The sequence below is a fragment of the Triturus cristatus genome, chromosome 1_2 (genome assembly GCF_964204655.1).
Source record: "Triturus cristatus chromosome 1_2, aTriCri1.1, whole genome shotgun sequence".
In the NCBI taxonomy this organism is placed as follows: domain Eukaryota; kingdom Metazoa; phylum Chordata; class Amphibia; order Caudata; family Salamandridae; genus Triturus; species Triturus cristatus.
In genome coordinates this window covers 416881405-416906977 of record NC_140580.1, presented here as the reverse complement: position 1 = coordinate 416906977, position 25573 = coordinate 416881405, and the positions used below count along the sequence as shown (strand labels likewise).

The 25573-nt window shown below is 42.0% G+C and overlaps 1 protein-coding gene across 1 annotated transcript in view; it reads left to right on the top strand.

Moving 5' to 3' along the window:
* PCDH15 (protocadherin related 15) overlaps positions 1 to 25573 on the top strand; it is a 2378624-nt gene that overhangs the window by 1057859 nt on the left and 1295192 nt on the right. The window contains exons 9-10 of the mRNA XM_085614969.1: positions 12499 to 12607; positions 22091 to 22203. Of these exons, the coding sequence (XP_085471095.1) occupies positions 12499 to 12607; positions 22091 to 22203 (222 nt within the window). The remainder of the gene's footprint in view (positions 1 to 12498; positions 12608 to 22090; positions 22204 to 25573) is intronic.

Sequence of the window (25573 nt, the reverse complement as noted above, 5' to 3'; positions counted from 1 at the left end):
TCCCGGGCCGTCCTCTGCTGCTGGGTCTGCTTCCTCTAACCAGTGAGCCACACCTCTCCACAGAACTAATTTTCCACCTGCACAAAAAGGAGGATACCCGATCGAGGAACTGAATGCAGCCGCATTTAGCCCCACAGGACTGCAGTGGGACCCAGTAATGTCTCACAAGAATACAACTGGATCAAATAAAACATTTAAAACCAATATTGTGGGGGTGTCTGGGGGGTACTGTATGAAAGCCGGAGGTTTGCCACCATGGGGGTTGGGTGCACACAAGGCATGGCCACATGTGAGACGCTGCACTAATCCCAGGAGGACAACCTCCCTGCTGCGCACAGTTTAATTGGGGTTGGACACCTAGGATGTAGCCACCTTGGGGGGTTGGTCCATAACCTGCATTCAGATCCTGTGTCCAACCTCCTACTGTGCGTGGTCAAACGATATGCTCAGAGAGAGAGTTGGGGAAATATGATTTTAAAAAATAAAATTATCTGGAAAAAAGAAGACGTTAAAATTATGTTATAGGTGGGTATGGTAATAAGATCTTAATTAAAAAACTGAAATTCACTGAAACAAGAAAGATTAAAGTAACATTATAGTTAGGACTGGTAATAATACCTTGCTTTATGTTAAAAAAGCTTCAGATACCTTGCTTTATGTTAAAAAAGTCATCTGACAAAGGTTAAAGCATTGTTGAAGTTAGGTAAGGTACTAAGATTTTGACGTACGTCAAAAAAAGCCGTAGGAATTCACTGAAAACACAAAGGTTAAAGTGACGTTTTAGTTAGACCTTGTAAAAAAAATATCATTTTAAAGCAAAAAAACAAACACTGAAATTCACCAATTTTAGTTAAACGAGCTAACTATAAAATGGGCCCACACCATACACTGCTTATGACCTGACCTATTACATCACTCATGACATATTCAATGACATCTTTGATGACACTACTGATGACATAATCTAGACCTAAGGTACATCTAGATCTAATTTCCTATAGCTTCTTTACTGCTAAAGGGTTTAGGCTTTCGTAACTTGCTTGGCTTCTTAATGGGTCTTGGACGTGTGAAGGGAGTGAGGTCTCCATGCTTCGTTGTGCAGATTTTGCTTCAAGTATAGTCCCACATCGCATAAGAAAAGTGAAAGAAATGTAATTGGATCACTTATACAATGCACAGCAAATCTACTGTTGGCAATTAATTTGCACTGTTCATTTGCACCGATGCTGGGTTGCTGTGATATGGCCGGTGAGACTGAACTCAGACATCTTCAAATGTTTATCGTCCAGAATCTCTGACTGAAGTGGACGGTATGCCCATTTCCTTTTGTTAATTAATTTAACCATAACATTTTAACTCAAGTGTCTGTGTAGTGCATGTTTTTAGAATACAAAGAGGCCTGGAGACCTCAGAGAAGGGCTTATTATAATTGAATTGAATAAATAAATAGATGCGCTTACCATGCAACAAATCCAACAGATTAACATATCACTTGCAGTCCAAATACGTGATTACCACACAAATAGCTTACAGGCGACAATTTAGTAACCTTCCACTAGATTTGTTCTTCTGACAGTGAATGTACAGAGTGTACCATATTATTTTTCTTTTCCTGTTTAAAGAAAGTAGAACCAAAATAGAATTAATAAACTGCAGTGCAGTAGGATAAAACACAGTTGGCAGAATATTTTAATTATATTTATTAATAACCGAAAGGTATTAATAACCTAGTAAAAAGTTTTGTTGCATATATGGTGCATTTGAAATATTTTATATTTTGATGTCTTAGCTGTGCTCATTACTGATAGTCTTGTTAGCCATTTGAAGAGAGCTTTATCTGCCATTGTGTTGGAATGTTAGTATTTTATGTAATTTCAGGATTACCTTCACAATGATTACAAAGTCTACATAACAGATAAGATTCTGATTCGGTTTTGGAGGATTTCAGTCAGAGGGCTGAAGGAATGTGCCTCTCTAGTTCATAGTGTTAGTATTGGTGATTGGTTTTGAAGGGATAGGTGGGAATTCAATTTGCAAGGATGCTACACAAAAGGAAACATGCATTTATTTCCGTCAAACAATTCAAGCCAGTTTGCTATTGAGTTTATCCTGAAATACCGAAATGCTTAAGGGCCTGATTTGGATCTCGGCAGACGGGTTACTACTCAATCTCAGTGATGACGGATATCCCGCCAGCCGAAATATTAATCCCAAGGATTTATATTTCGGCAGATCGGTGCATGAGTTACTCCGTCCAAGGTGACGGATATCCTATCCACCAAAATATTAATCCCTGGGATTTATATTTCGGCAGATTGGTGGATGGGTTACTCCATCACAAGGTGACGGATATCCTGTCCACCGAAATATAAATCCCTGGGATTTATATTTCGGCAGAGGGATACCCGTCACTGTTGTGATGGAGTAACCTGTCTACCGAGATCTAAATCATGCCCTCAGTGTGTGCTTGCTCACTTATATTGATTGATTCGATATTTAGAACTTCAGTCAGATTTTATGCTAAATGGGTGTTGTTAATGATATATATTGCTTAGCTATGATTAATACATTAGAAGCAAATAAGAAATTAAGATAATGGACTGACTGTGTAATTCAAAAGAACCAGTAACCCCTCTTCAAAGATAGAGTAATTACTTTCATATTAATGTGGAATATAAATCTTTGAATGTGCACCGCCTCTGTCTCTTTCGCTTGAAATAATAGCCTGACTCACTATAGGCTTCTGGAAAATGGTACATGTTTCAAGGGCAATTTCGCTCTTTACTGTTCATTTAAGGGAATTTGGAGCTCAGATATAATAATAATATAATAATAGAAGAGCCTGTTGCTTGTCCATTTCCCCTGAAAACAGAATTAAAGTTTTAACATGCAGAAAGCATGCATCAGGCATAGATAGTTAATTCTGAAATGTTTTCTGTCCCTCAACCAGTAAGATATATAGAGCAGACCCTTGTCAGAGTACCAGGTCAGGGATTAGAATACAACTACGACGACTTTGATGCCTTAATATAAAGAGGCCAGTTGATTTCAATCTCTCAAATTACTTCTCTTCAAAGATTACATACAAGCTTCCATATCTCTTCTCCAGAACTTAATTTCTGGGCCAATAGTCACAAAAACTAGTAATAGAAATGACTAAATGAATAGTAGGAGTATAGTAACTTAAAAATACCAAACAATGCTGGTACTCAATCTCAAAGATCAGCTTTCCATTTCAAATAAACAACATAATTCTATTCTATTCTTTTTAGAGACTGACTTTTATTTGATCATATCATGTACTTACATTTTTCATGCCTTTATTTGGATTGCCAAATGTATTATTTAGGTGTCAATTAAGAAGTGTCAAAAATTAAGAATCAAAATATCCAAGGTTCCCACTGTAGAGCAATATTATGAACAGTATGTTTTGAAATTGAGCTGTAGGGATACTTAAATGACATGCACATTTTCTGTATATGATGGTTGATGGTATTTTATCATTTGTTTATTTCCTCATTTATTTTATATAGAGATCTATTGCCATACAGGCGTCTTGCAACATGCTACATGCATGCCAGCTTAAAACAGAACTTTTAGGGTGATAGGGATCTCAGTGTCGGTGAGGCCTCTGTGGAAACTACCAAGTAGTTGTCTGTTTGTGAAAAAAGAAGTAACTGGGTTGAAACCGTAAGGGAGTGGGCATTATGCACAATTGGGAAGCCAGCTTTGGCCAAAAATGCTTGGCTCCTTGTTTAAGGTACCCAACCTGTAATAAGGCTCCTTTGGCTAACAAAGACAAGTGGGTGGGGGTATATAGTTTAAGTCTGCTGACAAAAAAGTCAAGGCCAATTCACTGTCAAGCCATGTGAGTTAAGCAGCAGGACATACAATTTATTTTCTCACCCACCATTGAAGTGTCAGTGCTTGGGACAAGCGACACATGGAAATGTAAATGTGTTCCAATAAGCGCAAACGAAAAAGAGGTTTTTCAATTAGTGATTGTGGTGTGCCAGTCCTGAATCCAAACCACTGCAGTTATGTGCCTGGCTTAATTTAGTGACCATTAGGCCGCATATTTGGTGTGTATTTTCAAGGGTGGGAAACATTACTTGTCAAAATTTGAAATTGGCATAATTTAGTTTACTCTTTGATTTCGGGATAAAGTTGAGTTTTTCTTCTAGTTGAATACAGATATTTCTGACTACTTGGATGAAGGCAGGTACTGGGCCAATACCATTGGAATAAAAAAAATCAGGGATCCTCAGCGTTTGGCAAAAATCTGAACTTTGATTTTGTTGCCATTTAAATTGAGAACATGAATGCCCATCAAACTGATGAAAGTGTAAAATTAGATAAGCGTCACATGGGTCAACTTAGAGGTATAAGACAAGACTTGGGTCAAATCTGACCTCACCTTCCATCCCTGTCTATGGGGGGATCACAAGTTCATCCCAGGTCTGAATAGAGCCTCCAACCGCAAATGGTTAGAAGGGACTGTAAAATGCTGAGAGATATGTTTGACTAGGGATTAATAAAGTATTTTGAGCAGCTGAAGGAGACGAGACCAAAAAGCACCACCAACATGCATCTCCACCATTGGCTACTTCACCATAGAATCAAACAGGGCTTTACCAGAGCCCTCACCCCTTTCAAATGTTATCTCCTACATTGTACGATAGATAAACAAGCAACGCCCATAATTTATAATATGCTCAATGTTAAGCAGGGACATGCCAAATCCACATTTCACCATGACTGGGAGAGGGAAATTGGCAGCACACTAGATCATGACCAATGGGACGAAATTATGATATGGACTTACCACTTTGCATCACAGGCAGGGGATAGAGAAACAATGCTCAAGGTCCTCTAAAGATGGCATTACACCTCAACATGTCTGGCTAAAATGAAGAGGGGGAAGCCTGCTGTGTTCGAGGGGATTTATGGAGGAGGAGACACTAACTCATATACTCTGGCCATGCCCCAAGGAACAACCCTTCACTGTATCTGAATTGATAGATCCCAAGGTGGTGTTACAGGGGCACCCTGCTATGGATATCTATCCACACTATTCCAAACTTGATAGGCTCATTTCCCAACTGCTCTTGTCACTCAAGCAAATATCCTTGGACTAAGGAGACAACAGTTGCCACCCTATGAATACAAGTGGATCAAGAGACCGTGATGGATCTTGGGCGTGGACACTATAACAGGGTGAAGAAAAAAACTTCAACAAACAGTGGGGTCACCTCTTCTAATATTTTGATAGAGACTACAAAGAACTTTCTTGCCTTAAGCTGCTTTGTGTACTTAGACTTTGAAACACTATTAAATTAGACAATTATTACCCTGCTATCCGTAGACAACACAATGAGCCAAAGTCTTCCTGCTTGTCTAGAGTGACTACTGAGTGTGCGAATGACTGTGATGCACCAAGGCACTATCAGCTGACTGCACAGGACGGTATGGGGAGAACAGGGCGGGTAGATGACTTGGGGGCATAGGGGAGTATCACTTGGTGGATGTTTTCTATGATTTTTCTTTGGAAATGATTTCAAAATGTCAATAAATACATATTCAAATCAAAATTAATATGTATCCTGAATAATTGTGATAGTAACTTTGACTGTAGACTCACCCATCCATAGTCCAGCAGAAAATCTTGGATACTTAGAGGCCACAGGTAAAAGGCTGAAATATGTTGACTTTATTTAGGGTGTAGAGACATCATATCCATCAGACACCTCCACTGATTTCATGATTCCCCGGGCAATTACCAATATAGGAATACCTGGGTTGCCCAAAAGTATTTTTATAGTCAAAGACCGCGGTAGGGAAATATAGAAAGTGCTTCTTGGAGTAAGGTTAAACCCACCCTTGTTTATAGGGACCAAAGTGAGACACTACGATGAAGTTTGCCACTGATAGAGGGGGTGAGGATGTAAGAAAACAACCTATAATGTCCTATGTGGTTTTTCTCATTAGGGCTCATTTAAAACTTTTTAACGTAGAAGATTAATCTAGGAAAACAGTATCCTGTGCCCCTCTGAAACTCTCCACCCCTCTCATGTTATAGAAACTTTGGTTCTATACTGGGTTTAGGTTTAAAATTAGCTTGAGCGGACCAGATGGTCCACTGCAAATATTTTGCAAACGATTTCTTTAACAAGTATGTTTCTTTATTACCTCTCAGAATCTCTTCACTCTTAGTGCAAACACATGACTTTCTGGCACATTAGATTATTTCAAACTGATATTTCAGAGGGGCATTGAAAGTTAATACTAAGTACAAGATCAGAGAGCTATACCTTAATTCAAATTAAGGGATAATTTATTTAATGAAAGAAAACAAAACGATTTTCTTCCTGCTCTGTGCTGAACTTGACTGAGTCAGTTCTCCTTCACTTAACAGTTTGCTTTCCATAACTGAGGGGCATATGTATCAAGCGAATTTTTACTCGCAAACGCTGCGATTCGCAAAATACAGCGTTTGCGATTCAAAATTCGCAAAACGGGATGTATTAGGCAAATTCCCAACGCAAATTTAAGGAATCGCTAATTTAGCGATTTCTTAAGTTTGCGTAAGCATTTAAGAAATCGCAAATTGCGATTTCTTAAATGAAATGTAACACTCACCAAAGGATTGCGATTAATCCTTAAGAAATCGCAAATTACCACCAACTACTAGTTGGTGTTAATTTGCGATTTCTTTTAAAAATGCACGTTTTGTAATTTTACAAAGTGCCACGTGACGCACATACATGCCCTTAGGGCATGTATGTGCGCCATATGACCACACATGCTAATTTCAGGGGTGTATCAGGGTGTCATCTTGACACCCTTGCACCTTTGAAATTATTCTCAAATTGCGATTAGCAAATTGCGATTCGCAATTTGAGAATTACTTCCCATACATTCCTATGGGTCTCCTGGCCCATAGGAATGAATGGGCAGATATTCCTTAATTGCGATTTCGCAATTTGCTAATCGCAATTAAGGAATTTTAAGAAATCGCAAAAAGTTTGCAATTTTTTAAATACATCCCGTTTTGCAATTCTCAAATAGCGATTCCTTAAAAATCGCTATTTGAGAATCGCAAATGGTGATGTTGATACATATGCTCCTGAGTAACAATAAAAGGTTCTCAATTTCTCTTGAAGAGCATCCTTTGCAGAGTTATGTAAAACAATATCTAAAAACTTTGGTCTGCAGGAATAAAATAACGTCTTACTATCAGAGACAAAAGATGAAATTCAGGTTATAACTGTAAAGGCATCATGGAGTGTGCATCAGGAAGTAAGAGCCAATATACAATTGTACATTTGTAGTCCATTAATATAAAGTAGTTTATCATTAACACCTTGGGGCATATTTACAAGTCACTATCAACACCACAATGCTACTCTCCACGACACTGTGGTGGCGATAGGGGCTTTGCCTTATTTACAGTGCAGTGCAAAGACACCTAACCTGGCTTAACACTGCCTTGTCAATAAGGCACCCTTTCATGCCATACTTAGTCTGAAAAGGGAGGGCAACGGGTGTTACTGTGGGCATTCCATCGCAACACCCATTGATTTTGATGCAGCCCCATATTTACAAGGGTGGTGTAAATATGGGCCAGCGTCAAAATTAAGACCATGGAAAACCTGGTCTTACCCTGCCAAAATGATGAGAAATATTTAATCTCTCATCGTTTTTGCTGTTTCCATGTGTGCTTTGTTGTGCAGCACACATGGAAACAACAACATGCCAATGATTGTTTATGTGCAGGAAGGTGTCCCTTCCTTCACATAAACAATCATTTAAAGAATTTTAAGTTTTACAACTTCTATGTGTGCTGTATTAAGCAGCACACATAGAAGTTGCAAAACGCCATTTAATGATTGTTTATGCGCAGGAAGGGACACCTTCTTGCACATAAACAATCATTCCCCTCAACGCAGGCACCCTTACACTATGGTGCAAGAGTGCCTGTGTTGGCGCTAGGCAGCTAAATGTAGCGCTAGCGCAGGGGAAAACGCAGGGCTGCACCATAATCTTGTAAATATAGAGCAGCCCTGTGTTTCTACAGTGATGGAGTGTGTCGTTTGCCTGCTAGGCTTAACAACACACTTTGGGCCTCATGTAGGTAAATAAATTTTACCGGTTCTAAAATACCGAGCCGTACCGAATCGGTAAATTAGAATAGGTAAGTTATATGTAGGTAAAAATTCGGTAACAGTTACCGATTCGGTAACATTCGGTAATCACGAATCGGAATTCACCGAATCGGTAAATACCGAGGTGGTATTTACCGAATCGGTAAATACCGAGGTGGTATTTAGCGAATCGGAAAATACCGAGGATACTACCACCTTCCCTTAACCAAGTAGCCAATATCATAATCATGTTATAATAGAAGGTCTCTCAGGCTTGAATAGGGGACCCCATACCTCAAAAATCAGCTCAGTGAAATCACACCACAGGAGCATCAGGAGCCGTCTCGCAGGAAGGCACGTCTTCGGTCTGAATAATAAACATGATGTCTGTGATATGAAAAGCACCAACTTTCAGGTATTTGCAGCTGCGCGTGTGTCATGGCTAAATAGTGGGTCGAACAACCTAGAGTGGAAAACATGCATCGTGTAAAATTCCAGACTGTGTGTCACAGCATGTACAGACCAAGGTCGCTGTGCAGAGCTTGGGATGGGAACAACAGAATGCACTCGTCTGAAGGAAGTCTCGAGTCAGCAGTTTATTCAAGAAAGAACATGTAAACGCAGTGTCGTGTGCAAAGACAAAAAGATGGCTACATAATATTCAACGTGGTTATGCTAACTGAACAATGCATGTACGTATTCAGGGAGAACTCACTACACGCCCCCTTGAGCGAAGCAACATGTAATAGGCAAGAAAAGAGAGAACGCAGAGTTCAGTTTCGTCAGAGCAGAACAAGGCGTAACCAATGCAGCGCCAAAGTCCTAAAGTCCAATTCATTGCAGCATAAAATGCCAAAAAACACAATGCAAGTATAGTGAAAAACTCAAGCCGACCATCAGGAAGAGAAAAACGAGAAATAAGAGAAATAAATGTTGCGCCAGGGTGCTGTCCAGTAGCACAGGCGCAATGGACGACAATCCAGTTAATCCATGAATGTATAGGCAGCATATGTGGCCACGGCTTCCAACAAAAAATCGTTTGCAGGGCCACTAAAAGTCTCAGCCATCCAATTAAGTAAAGAAAAGGAACATACGTGTTCTCCAACCAACGGAGCCTCTAGCACAATCAGAGGGCACCCGGAATGTTCCTCCAAATAGCTCCTGGACAAGAAGTCGTAGGCTGCCGCTGAGATGTCCCAATTACCCAGGATACCATGCGCCGCACCACACGCCATGATCCGGACACCAGAACAGGACAACTCGTGAGACACTAAGGGCCTCATCAGTCGATCGAAATCCGGCACCGGAGACACCATGTTGGTCAAGCACAAATCCAGAGGCCGTTCAAAGGGACAATCCAGGCAGTGTAATACAGGTTGTACGCAGGTGAAGTAGGAATACCTGAAGGATAATCCATAAGCCAGGCTCAAAGTCGCCAATGGCAAAGTACCATAGAAGTCAAGCATCCTATCACGAAGAAGATGCAGACGGGATAGGTGCTCGTGTGGCACAGAAGGAGCAGCCATTCCGGAGTACGAAAAGGTAAAGCAGCACACCTGCCACTAGCGCCAGAAGCAGCGGAACACCTCCAAAGATGCTCGAGAAAAGTGAATGAACAAATGCCGGAATTACACCAAAAATAGTTCGGAAAGAGGTCACGGGGCCCTGAGCCCACATGTAAAAAAAAATGAGCCAGGCCGGTCGTGGACGAGGCATTGATAACAGTTTGGATCAAAGAGCTGAAATGCAGGGGGAGGTCAGTATTCAGAGGCGCCTGTACCTCAGTGCGCGTATTAGCAACGTGAAGGACAAATGTTTCACGAGAGGAAGTCAAAGGCACCTCTTTGTGGGACAATGGCGCTCTATTCTGCTCAACTTGTTGAACTCTGCTTTCAAGGTTGGAATCGAAGGCCAGATGGAAACATCCCGCCGCACATGCGGGGGTGGAAAAAGAACAGTATTGCAGCAGACAACTTAATGCAAGACAGTTATGTACGGGATTCCCACTCACATCCCGCAGCAAGCTTCATTAATCAAAATTAAATTAATACCGTTTGCAAGCAGAGTGAAAGAAGGTGTAATCACAGGCACTGGGATACCTCGTAGGACGCACGCCAAAATCGGGGCTTGTACATTGCATGCGCCGTGTACTTGCATGTGCCTATTGTCTCATGTATGAATCCTAGAAGTGAGAGTGCTAAAGCTATTATCTATGACGGCAAAAGCCTTCTCCATGTTTGCTTGGTCAATAGCTCTCAATCTGGAAGCCGCCTCACTGTGCGACAACTTGCAGACTTCGTTGTAAGTAGCATACGCCCACCTTTGGGTTCTGCCACCCACAGGACCATTCCCAAAATCATTCAATTCGGTATGCACATTGATGGAGTGGGTGGACTTCCTGATCCTGTAGATGTGCTCTGTGTCAGCTGGTGGACAGATTGGGATGTGTGTACCATCAATGCAGCCAATGAAATGGGGGAACTGTGCCATGTGATAAAAGTCTGTTTTGGTTTTCTGCAGTGCAGCCTGTGTGTTTGGGAAGCTTATGTAGTGGTGCATTCTCTGCATCATGGCATCCAGGAACTTCCTGAAGAAACGTGACAGGCAACTCTGGGATACCCCACCCACCGCAGCTATCACCACCTGATAACTGCCGGATGCCAGCAGATGTAGGCTGCAGAGCACCTGCACATGTGGGGGTATGGCGTGCGCCCTTCTTATTGGATGGTCCAGGAGTGGCTGTAGGTCCCTGATTAAGTCCATGATGGTTTCGGGGTCTAGCCTGTACCTCTCATGTATCTCTGCATCAGTCAGCTGGAATAGTGTGATGCGCTGTCTGTAGATTTGTTCCTCCCGTCGCCACACCCTCAGTCCTGCTGCCTGTAGACGTAGGCGCCTTGCAATGACGTACATAGCGGCCATGTTGTCCACGCTGTAGCATTTTGGGATTGCTTATATGCATTGTTGATGGTTACCACCTGCTTTCAATCCGTGTTAATTACCGACTCTAATTTACTGATTTTCTTGGATTTCTTAATTACCGAGTGCTCCTACATGTCATTTTCATTTTTACCACTTCATATTTACCACTTCATATTTACCGATTCGTTAATTATGTATTCGGTAACTCTGAATCGGTATTTTGGAATTCGGTAAATATGAATCGGTATTTACCGCCTCATATTTACCGAAAATTGGTTTTTGGACTCCTACATCTCACTTGTCTGAATACCGGTCGGTAACGGCATATTTACCGAAAATCGGCCGTTACCGACCGGTATTTGGCTACCTACATGAGGCCCTAAGCCACTTTTTTTATAAGTATGCCCCTTTGTACAACAGGGAGTAGGCATGTAAATTCATGGAAATAGCTGACTGTTTTGCTAGATTAGCTACAGGATATTAGGTTGCAGGAGTATAACTTCTAAAGGAGAAGTTGTGATCTTGAAAATGAGGCATTGACAGTTTGCAGAAACAATAATCGGGGTTAAGTAATAAATGCATCTGGCTTAGAATAGACTGTGCTCAGAGAAAGGAGGCATGCAGAAGATCGAATGTAAGGGGAGGTTCATTTGACAGAGATTCACCAATGGGAAGGTCAGTTTTCTTGGGAGTACAGAGGAGGCTTTTTTGAGATTGTATGCAATCTGATGATGTAGAGATAAACAACATTAATGGCATGTGAGATAGTGCAATGTTAGGTGCTTTAGATAGGCACATGAATCAATCAATGTGTCCCCTGAAAGGTTACTGTCAGACCATGGCCTTGGCAAGAGCAGCTGATCACCTCAATGACCGGAAACAAATGCAGCAACATGTTGAGAGGTTTAGGCAGTGCTAAAAGGCAGAGCTAATTTGCGTGTGAACGTGCTCCTTGCATGCAATTACGCTGTGAATCTAGCCAATGACTGAAGTGGGTTGACTTTTACACTGTTTGTTGGCTGCACCACTGTGATTTCACTACCAAAATGTAGTAAAATATAACATTACAATAGTAATGTCATTTTGTTATTGTTGGTGACAAGTTAAGTCATAACTATAGCACGAAATCACAAAATGTTTCTATGTATTTATTGCATGGTACGTGTATATATTACAAAAATGTATAGTTTGCATTTACAAAAGAGAGGATACCGCAACAAAACATGTCTAGAGAATGAAACCTGCAGCATTCTTCCGTAATTCTCTTCCCCATCCCCTCCTGTTTTGTCTCGTTTCCTGCTCTCTGTTAACTGTGTCCCCAGAGTCCTTCTCTGAGACTGTTTCTTTCAACAATGCCTTTTTATTAAAGCTTGAAGACTTGATAACCGTTTTTGCAATTTATCTAGATTAATTTGTCTGCTTTCCATTTCAGGCGCGAGTGAACCCCATCAATGTCACTCCACCCATACGAGCTGCAGATCAGGATCGTGACATTCAGCCACCTTCGGATCGACCCGGCATCCTCTTCTCCATCCTTGTTGGTTGGTATCTGCTAAGCAGCTAAGCATTCTATCATCTGTAATCAATCAGCGTTAGGATTTGGCAAGTAGGAGTGAGTGCGAACGTGGCCACGTTGAAGCTGACGTGCTAGCCCACTGGATAATGCCAGCAACGAAAGATGCAATTATTCTTCGGTTTAAATTAAATGTCTTATTTTTGTAACTAGCAGAAGGTTTGCAGAGTCCATTACGATTCCCAGTGTGAAATATTCCCTGGATTGTTGCTCGGGTCTCAGTCTCTCTGATAACATAACATAAGCTTGTGAATATTTTAATTGTTTCCTTGTTTTTTGAATGAAACGAGGTTGATGTTATGTCATGTGGGGCATACATGGAGAGGTGTGATGGAGAGGGCGGTGAAGTGGCGTAAAGTGGAGGAAAATGAACACAAGGTGGATACACTAATATATATATGTATATGTGTGTATATATATATATATATATATATATATATATGTGTGTATATATAAATATATATTTTCACTGAAAAATCCCTAGGTTTCAGGGGTGTTATAGTTAGCTGGACATTTCCCTCATACAAAACCCTGGAAATTCCCCTGTTATAGTTAGTTCAGTTAACTATAACTCGCGCCCCCGCAATGCACTGCTGATGACGTCACATATTACATCACTCATGACATGGTCAGTGACATCACTGATGACATCACTGATGACATCTCAAATTACATCACTGATGACATCACTGATGACGTCATCCATTGAGTATGTGTTTCTGAACAGTTTTAATATGTTTAATATATATAGGGAAAGGCCGGCGGAAGAATGAGTGGGTGTACAAGTGTGTGAATGGATGATTTTCTAGGTGCGTAACTGACTCTATAAGTGAGTCATTAAATGTATCTTACTGCAGACTAGTGACTAAACTGTGTGAATGTCTGGATCTGTCTATCTGTTGGTGTATAAACGGCTGCGTGGTTTTGTGAATAGCAATATGAGTGTCTCTATGGGTTATTGATTGGTTGTCTGAGTATCTGTATGGGTGCCTGAGTGTATGTGTGGGTGAGGTGTGTGTGACTCTGTGCATAGATGTGTGAGTGGGTGATTCTATGGGTGCATGGTTTTAAGAGTGCAACTGTGATGGACTGTATGGTTGGGTGAGTGTATGTAAGGGTGTGTTAGTGATGGAATGTATATCTCAGTTGTACATATGACAGTAACTACATATGTGAAACCCAGTGTATATGTGTATAAGAGTAAATAACTATCTATATGTGAGAGTGTGTGATTGCAGGACTGGCTGTATGGATGAGTGTGTGCTTGTACTAGTAATTGAATAAGAGTGTCATTTTTTTTAGTATTTTTATGAGTAAGTGAACTTGAGTGTGTTTAACTGTATAGGTGAGTCAATTGGACTTTGTTTAATTATTTGCACAACTGACTTGGTGTGTCAGTACCTCAATGGATGATTGGCAGTGTGTGAGTGTCTATATATCTGTATAAATGCATATGATAGTCTTGTACGGAGTGACTGTAAGTATGAGTGACTGTACAGGTGAGTGAGTGGAGGTGCATGTAGACCTAAGAGTCAATGAGTGGGTATGTAGTTATTGGTATTGGAGTATCTATGGTCTTCAAAATAGCCGTCTGAAATTTTGAGTTGGTGTATCAAAAGTTATATTAGGGTGTGAGAAGGTGTACTAATTTATCACATAGATGATGTCATCAGTGATGTCATCAGTGATGTCATTTGAGATGTCATGAGTGATGTCATCAGTGATGTCACTGACCATGTCATGAGTGATGTAATATGTGATGTCATCAGCAGTGCATTGCGGGGGCGCGAGTTATAGTTAGCTGAACTAACTATAACAGGGGAATTTCTAGGGTTTTGTACGAGGGAAATGTCCAGCTAACTATAACGCCCCTGAAACCTATGGTTTTTTCAGTGAATTTCTAAGGTTTTTTAAATGCCAATTACTAAATATAACGCCCCTGAAACCTTTGGTTTTTTCAGTGAATTTCAAAGGTTTTTTAAATGCTAATTCCTATCTATAACTTATCTCTGAAGATATCATGAAAAGCATTCTTTTTTAAAAGTAGGGTGCACATTAGTTTTGTGTAAAAGCATCTTTGTGATTGGTTAAGAAAAAGCAGTTTCAACGTGGAGTACATATCAAAGGATAAAATGTGCTCAGATCAACCACACCTGCTACTTGCATTTGGAAGGCACTGTTCGAACTTAAAACAATCATCAACTTTTAACCTGCATGTGTCGTTAAATATTCAAGAAAATGTTACAAAAAAATATCATTAAGTTTTAAAAAATTGATGAACTTTTAACCTGCACGTGTTGTAGAATGTTCTAGAAAGTGTGTTGATAGAATACGTTTCACTTCTGACTTCTATGTGTTGTTGAATATTAAAAAAACGGTTCGTATGGAAAATTAAAAAGAAACCAATAGAGAAGTTTTGAAACCTAAAAGAATCAAGGAACTATTCTAATTTATTCTTTACATGTATTTATGTGTGCAGCAACAAAATTATAGACACAACAGCACTAGGAAGAGGAAGAAGCAGGGAGTGGGGGGTGGGGGGGAGAATGGCTGAATGGCACACATGCACAATTAAGTACAACACACATATAGACTAACAATGGCCAAAATGAAACACACCAACAAGCAGCACAAGTCACACAACCCGCCAACATCACACCACTGAACGAGCATAGAAGTGAAAACCACGCTGCATTCATACAGGATGTGTACAAAGGCCAGTCGTTGGTGTTGTGGGATGTCTGCGACCGTGGTCATCATGGATGAGATGCCCAGCATGTGGCACATGGTCGAGTTCACTGTGTGTTATGTTGCCAAACGGCTGCACCTCCCTCCCACGAGCCCCCACTATTCAGTGTGCTAGTGGTGTCTGAGTGGCTGTATGGGTGTGTGAGTGGGTGTGCAAGTGGCTGTATGAATGTGTTAGTGGGTATGTGAGTAGGTGTATGGGTGAGTAGGTGGCTGTGTGAGTGATTGTATTGGCGTATGAGTGGGTGTGTGAGCGACTGTATGGGTGAGTTAGTGTCTGTGTGAGTGGCTGCATAAGTGTTTTGAACAGTTGAATGGGTGACCTGAGTGGCTATGTGAGTGACTGTATGGGTGAAGGAGTAGCTATTAACTATAGCATCCCTGTTACCTTTGGGATTTTCAATGAATTTCTAAGGTTTTTTAAATTCTATTTCCTAACAATAATGTCCCAGTACCCTTTGTTTTTTAAGTGAATTTGTAAGTTTTTAAAATCCTATTTCCAAACTATAACGTCCCTGCAGTGGCAAGTGGCTTGAAGGTTGAAGTAAAATCACCTGCAATAATAATAGCATTGTCATCTGTCGAGTACAACTCGAGGAGTTCATCCAAAGCGCTAAAACTTGGGATTTTCCTCCTCTAGTTCCCCTCACGTAAATTTTATAGATGTCAATGCTCTTAAGCGGGTCCAATTTTATCCTTAATACCTGTACGTCATTACTCTTAGAGAGGAGCTCCTTTATACTAATGTCTACTTCTTGGCAGACCCAAATGGCCAGGCCTCCTGAGGGCCGGCCTTTAGCTCCTTTTGTTGCCGGGATATGATAATTTAAGAAACCTACACAGTGTTGTGGTGCCAGGAGCCATGTCTCCTGGAAGAGACAGATGTCGAAACAGTTGATAAAAGCATGCCATTCTGGGGATAAGAATTTAGATCTCATCCCCGCAATGTTCCATGATATCAGTGTGCCTCTGCTAGTGTAAGTACTTGGTAGGGCATGTGGCTCCACTAAGGGGATTTGGCTTGACTCACTCTGACATGCTACCTGAGGTAGACGTGAGGATACCATTTGAATGGGCGTAGCAGATCTATTAGTGCAATTAAGATTCGTGACTGTGTGGCTCCCTTTTGGGACTGTTAAATTGCCAGTTCTTACAGCAGGGTGACATGTGGTCACCAAACCATTTGGCTCCCCTGAGATGATTAGGCTAAGCTCATACTGGGATGCTAGCTGGGTTATGAGTGGTGGTACCATTTGAGTAGACTTGGCAGTACTGTTAAATTGCCAGCACAACCATGGTGTAAACCGGGCTCTCCTGCTAGTCAGTCATTACTTTCTAGTGTGGAGCTACCCATCCTGCCAAATTGTGGCTGCCCAAGGTGGTAACTAGTCTGGATTACAGGTGGGAGCCTCTTTAGCTGGATGGATGAAAAGTCAAGGGTACAAGATCTAAATTCAAGGGCAAAGAGGTTTTCGGCCATCTCCTCTCTCTGGAGGGTTAATTCTATACAGTCCAGTTGATTGGTAGGGGAAGTGAGTCTACGCGGCTTAGTGATATCTTCTCTAATCACTGAGCGACATCCCCTTTCATGGCGTATCCAACGGATTGCCTTATTGGTCAGTGAATCTACACTTTCTCTACTTTTGCTGGGATCCAACTTTGGCACATTCACCATGTATATTCTATGACTATTGTATGCTTTATCAATACCCTGGTCATACCTCCCTTCTCGGGTGCTATGCCGATTATTTGTAAGTGCAGGGGTGTTGATGTTAATGCTCCTATCGTGCGATGAATGCCCTATTGATGTTTCTGTATTACCTAACCTTGGGATGTTACAAGTAGTGGAGGGTACGTTGGTAGTAGCAGGGCGCAATGGTAAAGATGTTAGGGACTTTTTCCACTTAGCCACCTCGCTGAACAATACGGTAGCTTTATTCGGACCACCAGTGTTTAGCTCGGCAGATAATGATGCCTGAACAGTTTGTTGGCTTAGTGGAGGGGGATTAGTAACTCCATAGATTGCACGATTTGATCCTAGGGACCCTCCTTCGGTCAAGAGCCCAACAGCCACAGTCAGATTCTCTATCAATGCTCTCATGGTCCCAATGGAGTATACCCTGCAGATCCGGTGTTTGATTTACAACTGGGTCTATGGTGTCATCTACAGATGGTACGGGGGGCTGCATGATTCCCTCCCCTTGGGTATTTGACACTATAGCATACCTATTCGTACAAGTTACTAAAGACTCATGAATTTGGGGATGACTATCATCTAATTCTACAGGGCTTGAGGTGCTGTCAGGGGAATCACCATCCCTAGCTAGATTTGTTCGACTCCTTCCTTCTGTAACTTTGGCACATTTCTTACGTCTTGTGAACATAGCAGGGATAGCAGGGCACTTGTCTGGGCCTACACACGAAGGATGGACTAAGCCGTGGGGAGACTTGTTTCCGTGTGCATTCAGATTTGGGTCCAATACTAAAATATCCTCACATTCTTCAATTAACACGTCTATACGGTCCAGTACACAACTGTTACAAGGATGCTTGGTTGCCTTCCCTGCCTTTTTCCCTTTATTAGTTCTACCCACAATACAACCCTCCCCCCTCCACCTTCCATCAACTTTCTCTTCCCCAATGTCAATGAGGGTAATTGAGATTACTTAGGGTAACTCTTCAAACTTTCCCAACAGTAGTTTAGTCAGTGGCCAAGTTTAGACTGTAGGTAACTACAAGTAGGGAGGGTGGACACACAGTACATCTCAGTTTGTGGTTAGGCTCTCATAGCATTCCAGAGGGCAAACGAAAGGGGGCCTCCTCCTGGCGATGACGGGCAAGGACGGGCCCGCCCGTTGCCCCGGCACTGCCCGGGCACCGCCCTCACGCGTCCCCCGCCATGGTGGGAGAGGCAGCGCTATAAGCGCGGTGGCCACACCTCCCCCTCACCAGCAGCACCTGATGTTAGGGCAAAGGGAGCTGGGACTTGTAGTCCGTTGTGAGGATGATGAGGCGCTGTAGGTGTTAAGAAGCGCAAACGGATGTGGCCACTGGATCTCCGGCCCCCCTTTAGGCCAGCAGGCTAATAACAATACCCTCAAACAACGTGGCAAGATCAACAAAGCAGCAGCGGTGGAAGCAAGAAGATGAGGTTAAACTCGGAGAAAGCAGAAGAGGCAAACTTTATATTGCGTGTTCACTGAACGTTGTCCTCCTTCGGCGTGGTGTCTGCTGAGAGAACTCGGGTCTGGAAGAGACTGACAGACTGGCAGGGTCTGCGCCGATGGAGCCCGTGAAGCTTTACATCAACTGCCACTGAGAGGGATTGCGCTCTTCCTTCACCCTTCGCGCCGCGAGCATAATCCTGCGGCGGGTCAGGTGGGCGAGACCAATAGGCAGTGAACTCTTCGTGATGGCGCACAGGCTGCTTCCCGAGACAGGGGGTTGTCCTGATGTATGTTGCTGGTTTGCGTACCGCGGTCAGCATCTAGCACCACTACTAGTGCATGGGCGCGCGGCGCAGTTCTTCTGTTACTGCTCCTGATGCTTCCCCATCTGTCGGGGCTCGCACTCTAGTTCACGCTCAGACTCCCCTTGTCCGCCGGCTCCCAAGAACGATTGCCCTTCCCATTGCTCCTCACAGAAGCAGTAAGCTGTTTCCTGCTCGCCTTGGTCCTGCTCCGTCCTTTGCTCCCACGTGACTCCCTACGTCCCTATATCTGATATCAAAAGTGAAGGAGGGCCACACGACCCCCTTTCTTGGGCCGATTTTGGCCTTAGGGCCCTTATCTCCCAACTCATGTCTGGACCCCGTCCTCTACTGGATGAAGTAGTGCTTACTGTCCATGAAAGAAACTAAGACTGGGATAATCATAATAAGAAAAACGGAGCCTTTCTAACTATGCTTTCACTGGCCACCTGATCCTGGGACTCCTCCTAATACTGTCTTGGTCAAAGGGATCAACCTCCATCAACCTACTCTTTGTTGTGATCCACCTGGCTAGCAATATATCCTGTACACTGATACCCTAGGCGATCATTGGCAGGTTATGAAGGCTACAAAACAAGGGAGCCACAATGGGCCTGAAACTATTCAATGCAATCACATCATGCCTCCTCTAAAAGCCATCCACTGGCTACCAGTTGATGTCAGAATTAAATCGAAGGTTCCCTGCTGTGTCCACAACACCTTCGGAGCAAAAGGCTATCAATCCTACAAAAGTTACCTTTACACTACACCTCGGTTAGAAACCCCTACTCAATGGATGCTAACTTTATCCAGTAACATTTGATCAAGCAGATAAAAACAATGATGCAAGTGCTTGGGAGTACAAGGTCCAAGAATGTAGATTACTCCTAATTCCTCCTTGAGATCTGTACCCAACCAAAGGCAATTCAGGAAACTCCTGATCTCTGCAGACTCACTTTCAAACGAACTTAGAGAGGTACCAGGGGCGACAATAGCAGAAGGATTTCCTACAGCACACTTTTATCCGTTCTTGATTTTCTCCCTTCTCTGTGTCCCTAAATTGCCTTCTCTGTCCTCAAAGGAGAAAACAACAATGACCAATAAAAGTGACTGCATTTCCATCTTATGGGACAGCAATTGTAAAGACGTTTTTGTGCGATGCCGCACTTCCGCACCGCATCTTCACCTGAAACGCAGATGAAAGGTAAACATATTTGATGTAATGCCTTGCCATGGCTTGATGATTGCTAGAAAGCCCCTGTGTTTCAGTAAAGTAAAGCTGTTAGTATTTAAACTTGCATTATTCGCACTGGGCAGCCACACATGCAAAGGATCACATTGGAAAGAGTAGGTCACAAACATCCAAGTCATCACTGGAAGGCTTTAAATTATGGGGTCATATCACTCCCAACACCATTACTGTCTCATAAAAAACACAAAACAGATAGATGCTATAGCAGCTGCATATGGATGTGCATTTAAAGTGGCACAACGTCTTCAAGACCTTCATATTTTTCTGTCTTTGTGCGTTATATTTGCAAGTTTTGAACGTTCTCGTGGAAGTATCATGGAAAGTCAGGAGGTGCAATGTGTTGCAAAAGCACAGAAAATAGGTGAACACCTACAAAGCCGTAGCTTTGTGGCTATACTCGGAATTACTTTATAACACGTATGTAAACTTCAAGTTTTCCACCTGAATAAAACAGGCTTAAGTGGTGCAGAATATCTAAGAAGGTGCGCAGAATGCATTTTCCATTATATTTTGCCCGTAATATTGAGCCTTTGTCATCAAAAACGTTTCCATGAAAGAAAACAAGTGAATGTCGACAAATTTCCAAATTTCACCCACGAGGATTTGCCACAGAGCAAAGTTTAGGGAATGTTGGAGAAAACATTTAGTCCACATTGTGTAAATCTATATTGTATGAGCTCTCTAGATGTACCCTTGTGTGTACAAATAATTTAGATTTTTTAGCAAACTTGGCAAAATATATACCGATGTGGAGTAGTGGTTGTTATGTTTACCACCACCTTCACATTTATTTAGAAATCACCACCCAAAAGCACGTTTTTCCCTATGATAATACATATTATCATCAAGCATGGTGAATAAATTGATTCTGAAACTGATTTAAACAATCTCACTGGTGTGCTTCTGTGTATGCATACATTATCGTGTTCCTGAATGCATATGTATGTGTCTGCATATGCATCTGTCAGTGTATGGATTAGAATGTATACATGTCTGAATGTAGAGGAAATCCATCATGACAGTGTGCTGATCTAGCTTATGGATGGAGGTTTTTTAAGAGCAGGCTGTAACTTTCACACTTTTTTATCCATCACACTGGTAAGTGCTGTGTCACAATACACGATAACTGCATCTTGGTGGTCATCATGCATGACATGGAAACACTTCCCACACAGGATCAAAAAATAAGACAACATCCTTTTAGTCACACGCAATACAAAGCGTAGCATGCTCCCCATGTAGACAAGTGCTTCAGCGCCCCACATCAGGCTAGTGGATGTTATATAAATGTTGCAATGCAATAAAATACAATATAATATATCTTGAAAGGATTTTTAGAATGTACATGCAACATTCTACATAGTTTGTGAGTACCAAGTATCCATGTGGATAAACCTTCCAGAACATGTTATCTTCTTTGTGGTTTGGTCAATTTCGCTCTGCCTCCTTTGCACAAATAATTCAGTTTCTATTCCAAAGGTATGACAGTGCATTCCTCTTGTAGAAATGTATGTTCTTTAATACACTTACATTAGATGCAGAACCTACTGTGGGTTTGTGAAATTATAATTTTCCAACAGCTCTCCCTTCATGCATGCTGTAAACTGTTGGTTAATTCACATTAGCGTTGGCTCATTGCTGCTTGTAGTTCTATTCCTGAGGTATTACACCAACGCCATGTACACGGCCCTTGAATATTTTAGGATTGCCTTTTTGCATGCAAAATCAAGGGTCGGTCATCCTATTTTAATAGGTTTAAGAATTTGTTTAATTTAGAATTCTCGAGAACCTTTCGCTTTTTTATATCAGCTTGACGATGTGATATTGAACATAAAATCCTCTAGAGGTATAGAAATTCATAGGCATGTTACAGTATTTAAATTTTTTCAGCATTTTGGCCAAAAGCGTGTAAAATACCCATTATTTAAGGATGACTTTATACTGTTTCCTCTCAATTATGTTTTCCTATTTTATATTCACAGGAATCCCCGAGGATTACAATGACTATTTCCGTATGAATCAGACCACGGCTGTAGTCACTCTTCTAAAACCAATAAGCAGAGATTTGCATCAGAAATTCGATTTGGTTATTAAGGTTCGTTGAATTATGTTTACATTTCCATCTTATTATCAAGCTACGTTTTATAATATTCCGAAAAAAGATTGCCCAATCATGTTTCTGCCATTGTCCAACAGATGCACAGTAGTTTTAGATGAAAACATTGTAAGGACAGAAAAGCTGGTGGATGAATGGGCAGTATAAAGGCAATAAAGACCTATCTATCTATCTATCTATCTATCTATCTATCTATCTATCTATCTATCTATCTATCTATCTATCTATCTCTGTCTTTCTGTCTAATCTATACTAAATTAAATATAACTCACGACTCTACCATGCACTGTGTTCTGATAAATCTTCCTACTTCATAGATCCCAGGGTCATAGAGGGGAGTAGAGTGGCCTAGAGTGAAGTGGCATAAAGTACAGTGGTTCAGAATACATTGGAATAGAGTGCAGTGGCATAAAGTGCATTGATTTTGAGTAAAGTGGTGTCAAGTGCATTGGCGTAGAGTGCAGTGATGTAGAATAGAGTGGAGTAGAGTTGAGTGTCAAAGTGCAGAGTGGTGTAGATGGCAGTGGAATGGTGTGCAGTGTTGAAGAATAGGTTAGAGAGGTGTGGAGTGATGCTGAGTGTTGTGGCATAGAGTGCTTTAGCACAGAGTGCAGTAGAGTGGCGTTGAGTTGAGTAATGTGAAGTAGAGTGCCGTGGCATGGATTGCAGTGGCATAGACTGCAGTGGCATAGATTAGAGTGGTGCAGAGTACAGTGGCACAAATTAGAGTGGTTCAGACAGAGTGATGCAGAGAGCGTTGGTGTAGAGTACAGTGGTGCAGAGTAGAAAAGAGTGGCGTAGAGTGCAGTGAGGGAGAGTGCAATGTTGTAGAGTAGCATTAAGTTCAGTGGTGGAGAGTGCAGCCTTTCAGAGTAGCTTAGTGTAGAGTAGCGTGCTGTGGAGTAGTGTGGCATAAAGAGTACAGTGTCACAGAGTAGAGTGGTGCAGAGAGCAGTGACATACAATACAGTAATGCGGAGTGGAATAGAGTGGCATAGAGTACAGTGACTTAGAGTGCAATGGTGTAAAATAGTGTGGCATGCAGTGATGTAGCATGAAGTGGCATATCATGCAGTGATGTAGAATGCAGATGTGCAGAGTAGAGTAATATTGAGTTCAGTGGCCGTAAGTGCAGTTTTGCAGAGAAGAGTGGCACAGAGTAGAGTGGTGCAGTGTGTAGTGCATGGAGTACAGTGGTGCAGAGGAGAACAGAGTGGCGTAGCATGCAGTGGCATAGAAAGAAGTGGTGCAGAGAGCAGTAGTGCAGAGTACTGTGGTGCAGATTAAAATAGAGTGGCATAGAGTACAGTGACTTAGAGTGCAATGGTGTAGAGTGGCATAGCGTGCAGTGGCGTAGCATGCAATGGCATATCATGCAGTGATGTGGAGTGCAGTTGTGCAGGGTAGAGTGACATTGAGTTCAGTGGCAGTAACTGCTGTCTTGTAGAGAGTAGAGAGGTGCAGAGTAGAGCGGTGCAGAGAGCAGTGCATAGAATAGAGTGGTAAAGAGCAGAATAGAGTGGCATAGCATGCAGTGGCATAGAGTGCAGTGGTGCAGAGTAGTTGGAATAGAGTGTAGTGGAATAGGGAGCCTTGTTTTTGAGTAAAGTGGTGCAGAGTAGAGTGCAGTGGTACAGAGTAGACTGCAGTAGTGTAGACCTGCCGACTACGCCAGTGTGGCAATTCATGAAAATCACTTTGCCAAGTGTTGTTGAAGCAGAAAGTAACAGGCAGGCAGTTGTAGATTGAAGATCCTTTATTAACAGAAGATCCCAGCCATCCATCAGCAGGGCAGCTCCCAATTGACCAGAACATTCAAGTAATGACATTCCATTCCCATGGTAACCTACAGCACATGACATCATAGTGGCAATCACATCTAGTGCCAGAACAGGGCCCAACTGTGATTGCCAATAAACACACTGTAAGGAATACTACACTGAGTGATGCAGAGTGGAGTGGCGTAGAGTGGAGTTGTGTAGAGTGCATTGTCATAGAGTGGCATAGAGTAGAGTGGTGAAGAGTAAAGTGCAATGACATAGAGTGCAGTCACTTTGACATCAGTAGCAGAGAGTGCAGTGTTGCAGAGTAGACTGTCATAGTGTGCAGTTGTGTATAGTAGAGAGACATTGGCGTAAACTTGTGCAGAAGAGAGAGACATAAATAGCAGTGCCATAGAGTACAGGAGTGCAGAGTAGAGTGGAGTGCAGTGACATAGAGTACAATGGTGTAGAGCACAGTGGTGTAAAGTGTAGCACAGTAGAGTACAGTGATGTAGAATTTTGTGTTGCAGAGAAGATTGGTATAAAGTGCAGTGGCATAGAGTTAATTAGTTTTGAGTAAAGTTGAGTAGAGTGCAGTGTTGCAGAGTAAAGTGCAAGCCACAGAGTATAGTGGGGTGCCTCAGAGTAGAGTGGAGTAGCTCTGAATAGAGTGATGCTGAGTGCAGTAGCACTGAGTGCAGTGGTGTAGAGTATATTGTTTCAGAATAGAGTGGAGTGGTGCATGGTAGAACACAGTGGCGTAGACTCCAGAGTAGATTAGAGTGGCGTAGAGTGGATTGGCATAGAGTGCATTGGCATAGAGGGGAGTGGTACAGAGTAGAGCGCATTGCTTTGAGTGCAGTGGCATAGAGTGCAATGTTGCAGTGTAGATTAACATAGAGTGGAGTGGTGCAGAGTGGAGTGGTGTAGAGTGCAGTGGTTGAAGAGTGCTGTGATGCATAGTAGAGTAGATAGGGGTGTTGTGCATTGGCATAGCTTAGAGTGGTGTAGAGTAGAGAGGCATGGAGTGATGTGGCATAGAGTGGAGTTGTGCAGAGTGGAGTTGGTTAAAGTGAAGTTTGCATGGTGTGGTAGCACACATTACATCTTCAGTTGAAATGACCATTACTTTTGTACAGACATACATGTTTTCTGATAAGACTATACAGTGCACAAATTATAATGTATCGAAATGTTAACACCTAGTGTATTGATCGTATTAAAATAATTGTTTGTATCACACTTCAGATTTACCCAAAAATGTACTTCTTTTGTGTCTTTCTAATTCTGATATAGTTTGAAATATCTTTACAGTTCATTTACAGACATTTAAATTATGTTGTGTTTTAGAAAATGAACTAACATCATGCAGCTTTCCTCAAGCACACCCCTCTAGCCAGCATGATTGTCAAATAAATCCTCTCACTTTGAAGTCAGAGAAAGAAATGTAAACACCAAGATCCAAGGAAGACAGAGCAAAATTCAAGGCAAGGTCATGGTCAAATAAAGAGCCTGATATTTGAACTCTGTCTTTGAATGCACTGTGTGACAAAATAAGAACAAGATTGAAAAGCCTGTTTACAGAA